This window comes from Vulpes vulpes, chromosome 6 (assembly GCF_048418805.1).
Source record: "Vulpes vulpes isolate BD-2025 chromosome 6, VulVul3, whole genome shotgun sequence".
In the NCBI taxonomy this organism is placed as follows: domain Eukaryota; kingdom Metazoa; phylum Chordata; class Mammalia; order Carnivora; family Canidae; genus Vulpes; species Vulpes vulpes.
Window position 1 is genome coordinate 101,688,316 of NC_132785.1, and position 10,996 is coordinate 101,699,311.

The 10,996-nt window shown below is 36.1% G+C and overlaps 1 protein-coding gene across 36 annotated transcripts in view; it reads left to right on the plus strand.

Moving 5' to 3' along the window:
- Positions 1–10,778, plus strand: part of GPHN (gephyrin) — a 620,367-nt gene extending 609,589 nt beyond the window's left edge. For all 36 annotated transcript variants that reach the window (XM_026008409.2, XM_026008412.2, XM_072761754.1 and 33 more), the window contains 2 exons: positions 8,375–8,471; positions 9,780–10,778. In XM_026008409.2, coding sequence (XP_025864194.1) covers positions 8,375–8,471; positions 9,780–9,913 — 231 coding nt within the window. In that variant the 3' untranslated portion in view covers positions 9,914–10,778. The remainder of the gene's footprint in view (positions 1–8,374; positions 8,472–9,779) is intronic.
- The last annotated feature ends 218 nt before the right edge of the window (positions 10,779–10,996 follow it).

The following is a 10,996-nucleotide window of genomic DNA, read 5'->3' on the forward strand; positions in this document are numbered from 1 at the left end:
CCTACCAACCTTATATAAGTATTTCAGATTCTCTACTTCCTCACAATACTTATCTTTTGTGTTGTGGTATTTTGTTTGTTTGTTTGTTTGTTTGTTGTTTGGTAATGGCCATCCTAACAGTTGTGAGATGGTATCTCATTGTGGTTTTGATCTGCATCTCTCTAAGATTAGTGATGTTGAGCTCTTTCATATACCTAGTGGCCATTCATTTATCTTCTTTAGAGAAATGTCTATTCAACTCCTTTGCCCATTTTTAAATCAGGTTGTCTTTTTGCTGTTGCATTGAAGAAATTCTTATGTATTTTGCACATTAACCACTTATCAGATAGTTTGACATATTTTCTTCTATTCCGTAGTTTCCCTTTTCACACTGTTGTTTCCATTGCTATGCAGAAACTTTTTAGCTTGATGTAGTACCACTTGTCTGTTTTTTATTTTGTTGCTTATGCTTTTGGTGTCAAATCTAAGAAATCATTGCCAAGACCAATATCAAAAAAATTTTCCATATATTTTCTTCTAGTTTTACTTTTCAGGTTTTACATGTAAGTCCTTAAACCGTTTTGAATTGATTTTTGTATATTGTTTTAAAGAAAGGAGTTCCAATTTAATCTTTTGCATGTATATATCCAGTTTTTTCAAATACCTAAACTGACTTTTCAAGAGCTTTGAAATAAATTCAGATATGACAGAATGCTATGATTAACTGACAAGAAGAACACAAAGCATAGAAGAAGAGGAGGAGGAGGAAGAAGAAGAAGGAGGAGGAGGAGGAGGAAGAGGAGGAGGAAGAAGAAGAAGAAGAAGAAGAGGAAGAGGAAGAAGAAGAAGAAGAAGAAGAAGAAGAAGAAGAAGAAGAAGAAGAAGAAATATTAATAAAATATTGTGAGAATATATAGGATAAAACATTAAGAAAATCTAGGCTTCAAATACTTTTAACATTGACCTTTTAAATACTGAGATTTTGTAGACAAGTATATGAGGAGGTATCCTCCTTTTCTTTAAAGGTTAACAAAAGTTCAACTAGATATTTCTGAAAACAAATTATTTGAGTTTTTTCTCCAATAATCACAGCAGTGGTCTTATTTTAAATTTAATGGAAAAAGAAAAAAGCTATTAATGAACAAAAAGTATTCACATCAAATCAGAAGGTCAAAGTTATAAAGCTTAGACATCTAAATCAGTAATATGAATTTGCTCACTATTTTCACATTTGCTAAATTTAGGAAATAAGAAAAATCCACATTGTTATAAGAGAAAAAGGATTTCTCTTTGACTTTGCAAAGTTTTTATGAATCTTTTCATTTATTTCTCATTTTAACATTCACCATCTCTTGTTTAAAACTGACATTGTGGTAGCTATCCTTACTGACAACAACGATTACAGAGGTCCTTGGTACATTGTTCACACTGCTGTTCATTCTTCTCAACTCATGGACTTGAGAATTGGTCCAAGAATCCTTTCTCCCACAGAGCAGTGTCCCTGGGACCGTTAGAATGGGTCATTGGTGTACTTGGCTGTTCTCTTCTGTTTTTAGCTCCTAAAATCCTCTCCACACCTTTCCTGATATAACCACCACTTTTCATGAGAGACACAGAGACACAGGCAGAGAGAGAAGCAGGCTCCATGTAGGGAGCCCAATGTGGGACTCGATCCTGGGACTCCAGGATCACGCCCTGGGCCAAAGGCAGGTGCTCAACCACTGAGCCACCCAGGCATCCCAACAACTTTTAGAACATAACTTTATTTACTTTCTTTGAAACATGGTAAGCCTATTGTCTCTATTTTTTGACCAGCCAATATGCAGCTTAGAGACACCACTTATTACTGTTCTCCAAATGGTTGCTATAATCACAGCCTCTTCCAATCGTTACTGCTTTCAGGAAGTGAGGTAGTTGTTAAATACTGATGTCAGTAACTCACAGTGCTGGATCCAATACAGCTGTCCTATGGTCAGGGCAATGCTGCATTATTTTAAAAGGTCAGCACAAAAAATGTCATCCTCTTATATCAATGTGTTCTGACAAACATCAGTTTAGAATAAACACTTGCCCTGTGTCCTTGATCAGTTATGGTTGAAGAGTAAATACTCCTGATTTCCAGTAAACAATCAGAAACATAATCTTAATTTTTCGAATTATTAACCTAATGTTTCTACCAAAGAATATCCTTTTGTGTTTCCGTAATCTGTTTCCTTGATATCCCATCAAAGTGCCCTATACTTCCCTTGTTACCAACTTTTTTCTCTAGAAACGTACCTGAGATAACTTATTTTAGTATTAACAGCTCACCTCAGGCAGTGATTAAGAGAAGGGAAAGGGAAAATATTTTCATCTCCCATGGGACCAAGTCCTGGGAGAATATGGGCATGTTGAACTCTACTGGGCTATTCTAATTTGTCCATCTTACCTCTTCTCTTGAGCATTACTGTCTTTATGCTACGAGAAGTTGGTGAATGCTTTCTGTCTGATGTCATAAACAGTAAAATACAAAGCATTTTAACAAAATGCTTATTTTGTTCAAAAACTGCTAAGGTATTTACTACTGTAAAGAGAAATATGATTTTTTATTGTGACAAGATCAGTCATTGATCATCAAAAGATATTATTGGATGCCTATTATATGAGAATATCATGGCCTGTGAATTAAAAAACAGATACTGAAAATTATAGAACTGTCCATGATTTATAAAAAATCTGAATCAGTTTTAACTCATTAGGAAATGAAAAATATGACTAAGTTATAAAATTTTTGGAAAAGTTAATTTGAAATTGATCCATATACCATGTGCAAAGATTTTAAAGTTACATGATAAATTTTAGACACATGACTTACAAAATAAATAAACTCAAGGATCTCTCTGGTAGACTAATGAAATCAGTGCCTCATAACTTCATAGAACTTATCAAATAAGTTAGTGTAAAAATGCAGTAACCACTCCTTGGAAGCTTGACCAGACTGGAGCAAAGTCAAGGCCCCCAAGACCAACCAGGGCCTTGAGCATGTTTTCTTGGGCTGCCACCCAAATAGAATTCCCTTTGGTCATCTGTTTTCTTAACTCTTCTCCAGTCTGTATAGTCCTGAGTCCCAGCCTATTCCCCTGAATCTTCTGGAGCTTTCACTTTTTTCACATTACCACCATCAAACCTTCCAAAGACATTCCGGTCTTTGGCAGGTGTCTCATAGTCTACCTTCTACCTCACCTCTTACTGTCAGTTGCTTTATTTCCACAATTCTCAATACCTTTATTTCTACTTAAGCAATTCAACATGTACATCCTTTTTCAATACCCTGAAGTACTCTGTCTCAAAATCACCAACTCTGGTATACAGTTTAGGAACAATGGCAAGTTACCTATCCATAGATATTAAAGGGTGTAGGCACTCTTTTTACCCCTCTCCTTTTCCTCAGTCCTTAAGCCCCTCTGGCCTTTTCACTTTCTTCATTCAACCTAAATCCTGTGGTGTAGCATGTCACTTTTTTTTTCCTCTTCCTTCCACAATAGCCCACTCTAAAAAAATCCACAAACTTGGATCAGACCTCCCTTCTTTATCCTTCACTTTTATTCCTAGCTACAACTAAAGAAGAGTCTACAGGTGTTCATGTTATCACTTCCAATTTATAAACCTCAGCAGGGGCTTAGATTCCCCTTGTAATCCCCCTATATCCCATGGATCAGTATCTTCCATTCCTTACTACAGCCTTCCAAATCTTCACCATTCTCCTAAAACTGCCTCCATCATCCATATCCTCCGACTTTTATAACCAAATAAATCTGGTTTGAATGATGGCTCCAACATTTACTTGATTATAACCCTTGACATATTTAACAGTTTACCTACTTCTAATCTTGCATCCTCTTAAACCCCTATTCTGTCTAGCTCTAATCATGTAAGCATCTCCAACTAAAATGCTTCCATCTTCCCATGACCCCAGGGTTAAATCCAAACTGCTCACGTGAACATAGGAAGCCCTTCATCCCAAGGCTTTTTTTCCACTCTAGCTTCATCTGTGTCTCATCCTGTACTCTCACCATTTTAAACTATTTACTGCTTTTAGAATGGATATAAGATCTCCTGCCTCTGACTGTGAATTTTACCGCCTTCCTAGAAGGTTGGAAAAAATCCTTTCCACCATCTCCTTTCTCAACTTTCAAGATTCCTTAGTCATAAGACTCAGATATTGCATCTCGTATGAAACTTTTCTCAATGTCCCTAAGAAGAGTTGATTACTTAACTTCTTTATACTCTTTTAATGTCATATTAACAGCTGAGGGATAATATGACTGCATTGTATTTGCAATTAATTTTTTACTCTGAGAATTCTTTAAGATCATTTCTCTATAAGATGGGGAGAACAAAAAAGAACAAAATAGTCTTTCCTTTTTTTTATATATATATAATTTATGATAGTCACAGAGAGAGAGAGAGAGGCAGAGACACAGGCAGAGGGAGAAGCAGGCTCCATGCACCGGGAGCCCGATGTGGGATTCGATCCCGGGTCTCCAGGATCGCGCCCTGGGCCAAAGGCAGGCGCCGAACCGCTGCGCCACCCAGGGATCCCCTCTTTCCTTTTTTAATTAAGAAATTTTATTTTTTAGATTCACTAGAAAATTAAATGGAAGGTACAGAGAGTTCCCATACACCCCCTGTCTTCACACATGCACAGCCTCTCCCACTATTGAAGTCTGTACCAAAGTGGTACATTTGTTTCAACTGATGAACCTACACTGACACATCATTACACCCAGGGTTACCAAGGGTTCCCTCTTGGTGTTGTATATTCTGAGGGTCTTGACAAATGTATAATTACATATATCTACCATTGTCATGTCATACAGAGTAGTTTCATTGCCCTAAAAACTTTCTGTACCCTGCCTATTCATCCCTCCTTCCTGCTAACCCTGAATCCTTTTTACTGTCTCCATAGTTTTGTCTTTTCCAGAGTAATGTGGCCTTTTCAGATTGACTCCTTTCACTTAGCAATATGCATTTAAGTTCCCTCCATATCTTTTAATATATTCATAGCTTATTTTTCCTAGTGCTAAATAATATCCATCCACCTACTGAAGGACATCTTGATCACTTCCGAGTTTTGACAATTCTGGATAAAGCTGCTACAAACTGATGTGCAGGTTTTTATGTGGACATAAATTTTCTGTTTAATTGAGTAAATAGCAAGGAGCATGATTGCTAAATTGTATGGGAAAAGTATTTTAATCTGGTAAGAAACTGCCAAACAGTCTTCCAAAGTGGCTGTACCATTTTGCATTCCCACCAGGGATGAATAAGAGTTCTCATTCCTCCATATTCTTACCAGGATTTGATGTGGCCAGAGTTTTGCATTGTAGCCTTTGGAGGGGTGTGTGCAATGATAATCTCATTGTTTTTGTTTACAATTCCCTAATGACATATAATATGAATATCTTTTAATATGCTTCCTCACCATCTGTATATCTTCTTTAATGAATTATCTGTTTAGGTCTTTTGCCCATTTTTTTAAAAAGATTTATTTATTTGAGAGAGCATGAACAGGAGGGGCAGAGGGAGAGAGAAAGAGAATCTCAAGCAGACTCCTCACTGAGCAGAGCCCAATGCAGGGCTTGACCTTACAATCCTGAGATCATAACCTGAGCTGAAATTGAAAGTTAGTTGCTTAACCAACTGAGCCACCGAGGTGCCCCTTGCCCATTTTTTAATCCAGTTGTTTCTTATTGAGCTTTAAGAATTTTTTGTATATTTTATTTGTTGTTGTTTCTTTAAGATTTTATTTATTTATTCATGAGAGATACAGAGAGAAGGGCAGAGACATAGAAGGAGAAGCAGGCTCCATGCAGGGAGCCCGATGTGGGACTCGATCCTGGGACTTCAGGGTCACATCCTGTGCCAAAGGCAGATGCTCAACCACTGAGCCACCCAGGCATCCCCCTTTTGGGTAACAGGCCTCCATTAGATGTCTTTTACAAATATTTTCTCCCAGTTTGTGGCTTATCTTCTCATTCTGTTGACTTTTTTTTTTTAAGATTTTCTTTATTTATTCATGAGCGACAGAGAGACAGAGACATAGGCAGAAGGAGGAGCAGGCTCCCTGCAGGAAGCCGGATGTGGGATTCAGTCCCAGGATCACAGGATCACGCCCTGAGCGTGAGGCAGGTACTCAACCGCTGAGCCATCCAGGCATCCCTCTGTTGACTTTTTTTTTTCAGTTTTCTCCCTTAGCCATTTACATATAGAACACACAATATAACACTATACCTATGTGGTATACAGTTTTATCTCTTGAGTGACTACAGCATGTCAGAAAAATATTCAAAAGGAAACAGAGGAAACAGTCCGAGTCCATAGCCCACTTCAATTTTGAATGAATAGAAAGTCATTGAAGTGAAAAACCAGCTTTTTCACCAAAAAAAAAAGGTCTGTGTTTACTCATCATACATCATTCTTATAAGCATCAACATTCATAGTAAATAAGTGATTTCTTAAGCTAAGTGATATAGTATGCCAGAATTATAATGTCAGTACAACTAAATAATAAAGTATTCTGCATTTTAGTAAAATGCCATAAAAATCTAGTCAGTTTCATCTCTTGCTGCAACTGATTATTGTTTCTTAAATTACCATAAATATCTTCCTTTAAAACAAACAACACTATTTTGTAGATAAACAAACAGGTTTAGGAAAGCAAAATATCTTGTTAATCCAGCACACCCGTTAGCAGCACAATTGGGAGTAGAACCTGGATGTCAGATATCATCCTATTCTAATTTGTTCTGCCATTCTACTAAGAGCCAATCAGTGCCATTGTCAGGGGAAAAAAACCTGCTTAAACACTTAGCAAATAACACAGCATGGGAATGGCCTTGTAGTCTCATTTTGGAGAACACCCATACACAGAGGGATTGAAAGAGAGACAGTTTTGCCATCAAGTAAGTACATAATAATTTAGGAATAATGGGAAGTTACCCCTCAGTAGATATGAAATAGAGTATAAACATAAACAATATCAAGTGAAAGAGGTATGATTTAATCAAGAAAAAAAGAATTGAATTTTATTCTGGATTCCAGAGGAAAAGCAGGGATGTCAGAGTGAAAAATTAGAATGTTTAAGAACAGAGTGGCTAGAATGGATTGGAGATAGACTTACTTGAATCAAAAGGTCTAGGATCTTGGGACTCCTGGGTGGCTCAGTGGTTGAGCGTCTGCCTTTGGCTCAGGGCGTGATCCTCGGGTGCTGGTATGGAGTCCTACATCAGACTCCCCACAGGGAACCTGCGTCTCCCTCTGCCTAGGTCTCCGCCTCTCTCTGTGCGTCTCTCATGAATAAATAAATAAATAAATAAATAAATAAATAAATAAATAAAATATTTTTAAAAAATTTCTAGGATCTTCAAGTTGTAATTGTATTAGCATAAATAATCCTTTTTTAGTTGGATAAAGGGTTTGGGACCATTTTAAGGTAGAGTAACTCAAATGATTATTGTGCTATGTAAAATGAACAAGTCTTATTCAATAACATTGAACTAATCTTTGATGGGCTATAGTACATAATTATATGCAATATAAAGTTGTTCGGTTGTTGTGAAATACCAACACATTATCACTCTAATTTTTCAGATTTCAGGATGAATTTAATGAAATAGATTTTTGTTAACGACTCTAGGTTAAAGGTTGATTAATCATTCTATATTGTGTATGTAAACTGAATTTGCTATATTAGAAAGGATTTTATACTTATTGGAAAGATATGAAATATGCCAGTAAAGACTCATTCAGAGGAATTCTTTTAGTACCAGTGATGTGGCTAAACAAAAATGGTAATACTTTTAGTAGAGACTACTTTTATTTGCCTTAATCAAGATTGTATATCAGTATTGGGACACTAGGGGAATATTCAAGAGAAAAGAAAGTAAGTAACTCTTTTGTATTAAAGGTAGGCTTATGAAGAAGAGTGTCTCAGTAAATGTTGGATGGACAGACAGATTGACACACATATAAATGGATATTGAGCTTATTTGTTTGTTTAGGTCTATTTCTTTTATTTTCAGTGTTAAAATGCCTACTTTGATTTCTCAATTCATAGGTCAGAGGTATCTGTACTATCAACTCATAAAATTACACTTCAAAAATAGACCTTATTGTTTTCATCTGCCCTTTTCATGACTACGAATACCAACTTCTTAGCCTTCTTTTCTCTTTTCACCAGAGTAACCCAACCTCTGTACTTCCTGTATTAGAAACATAAGATAGCAGTGGTGGAAACAGCAGAATGCCAGGATATTTTCCACATCCACTTTATTCTTTGCACAACTTTCACCCCTATAGTTTTAATAGATGATCGGGTGATCAACTTTGTTTTCATTTACTCTATATTCTATAGTTATCATGTGACGTAAAACTGGATCCTCGCCCAGAATACCATCGGTGTATATTGACTTGGCATCACCAAGAACCACTGCCTTGGGCACAGAGTACAGGTTAGTCAGTCATTCATACCTGTGGGTATTTCTATACATGTATTCTGGTAAAGCACAAAACTCATGTATAACCTCCTTCCTAGTTTTGTAATTGTTGTACATTGTCCTTTTTGAAAGATTAATGAGTTCAATTATTTCCAAACAGTACAGCATAAGAAGAAAATAAGAGTAAAAACAAAATTTTTAATAAAGGTTTATTTATACCATGGAACCATATTTTCTAGATAAACTTTTGAAATACAATTCTAGAATCATGGAAGATTTTTATTTATTTGTTCAACCTCGAAATCCTGAGTATAGTTTTGGTTGTAGAAAAAGGAGGGTACTATGTTCTGCCACCCTGAAATATGACATTAAAACTCAATTATAATGTGATTCTCTGTAGCCTCCACCATACCTTAGATATTAGTAAAGTTTAAGGACTAAGAAATCAATATTGATAACTTAAGAGTTCTTTGACTTTAAACTAGGTGAAGTCTAGTTACCTCTTCCAAACTTTAAACTTTTATCCCCAAGTATCTTAGCCATATTTACCTACTTTTTGATTTAGCTCCAGAAAACCTGTATCAGTTTTCAAACAAAGGTCCTATCAAGTACACACATCAGTTAGCATAGTGACTAAGGACGTAGGCAATGATTCCTCTAGACTTGCATTCAAATTGGCCACCAACTAGTTAATAGGACTGTAGGCAAGTTACTTAACCTCTTTTGAATCTTATACAAATCAAATAAGATAGTTAAGGAAACTACTTGCTGTGCTGTCTGGCACTTAGTAAACACTAAAGAAATGATTGTTGTCTTTTTAAAAATAAGTTTGACAATCCTCTCTTTTCAGACATACATAACATTTTAGCCTGAACTGAGAAATTCTGTGGCATTTTGCATGATGCTATAAAATCATATTTTATTCTTTTAAGGAATAATTCCCAATGTTTATTTTTATTATTAGCTTAATATGCATACATTCATCACTCTATTGTCACAGCTTATATATATTAATATTTTTAAAGCAGTTTAACTTCTTACAGATGATATTTATGTTTGTCCCCAATTTTTCCCCCTGCTGAAAAAACAGAATAAAACAAAACAAAAACAATAAATAAATAAATAAATAAAGGAAGGAAGGAAGGATATTTAAAATAGGATACAGTAGCAAGGCTACCTGGAAAAAGGACTGGGAAGCTTGATCTTCTCTCTTCCCCTTGAAGCCTCTGTTTCTGTTCATTGGTGTTTATTTTGAAAAAAACTGCAAGGGCTCCAGATGTATGCCCTGTGATGTTGCTGCTGTAATGAGGTATTTCTTTCTAGGTAACCAGATGAGCAGCCGTCTGATGAGCATGCGCAGTGCCAACGGATTGTTGATGCTACCTCCAAAGACAGAGCAGTATGTGGAGCTCCATAAGGGCGAAGTGGTGGATGTCATGGTCATTGGACGGCTATGATGGTCACCAGAGAGAGAAAGCTTCGATGCATGTCCACATATCATTGACTGTATCCTGTAATATGCAACGGCACAGCTAGTTTTTCTGATTTGGATAAAAGTTGATCTGTATAGTCAACATCTTGAACTATATTTCAAAAGAATTTAAATACCTTTTAAAGAAAACACATCTAAAAATAAATCTTAACAGACAACTCTATTCTGATTATATCAAAGCAAATTTTTCCTTTCTTGCAAATTGCTTTGTGTGTTCAATGCTAGGTCTGATAGCGATAGCTTTTAGTAGACAGCAGTAGGTGCCTGCAGAACTTGTGTTTTTCTCATCTTTAAAATACAACTAATTATGCTCTTAATCAAGGCTGTCTGCTTATTTATACTAGCGTAGGCAACACTTAAATTTCCCTTCTTAGTATGCTTCATAACCGCTTTTCAGAGAGCTTTTGCTTGTTCTTTATCATGTATCTCGTGTTTATGTGCACAGTGCCAATTGAAGAGTGACTGGGTGGAGACCCTGCCTTGCCTCAGGGAGAACCCTCCCCTGCAGAGTGTCAGGCACCTCACCCCAGTAGCCTCAAGGCACAGTACTCTTGGGCAGTAACTGGATACGTTTTATTTGAATAAACAAACTGGGGGAAAAAATGCTTCCTTAAGTGCTGACAGCCTTTTTAACCAACACATTTAAAATTGTACAGAACAAAAAATAAAATCAAAGACTGATCTTGTACAGATATTAGTGTTACCAGCATTCACGTGGAAATCAAGAGCAAAGAAAAAATAATGTTAAACAACTCTGTACCATAACATTTTCTGTAATGATACTGAAACTTAATGAATAAAAAAAAAAATCCTTGATCATTATTTAAAAATCTATTGTATTGGTCTTGTTATTAAAAAAGAGAAGATTGTCATGCCATTCTGGTGGGGTTCTGCTTGGATAAAAGGAATAGTTAAGATGATGTGGCAAGGGTAAGTGGTATAAAGGTGATTGAAACTGTGGCATAATATATCTCTGTATTTTACTATAGTGTTAGTCTACAGCATTGTGAAAATCAAAATTAGAAAATACTAGAGAACCTACAGTTGG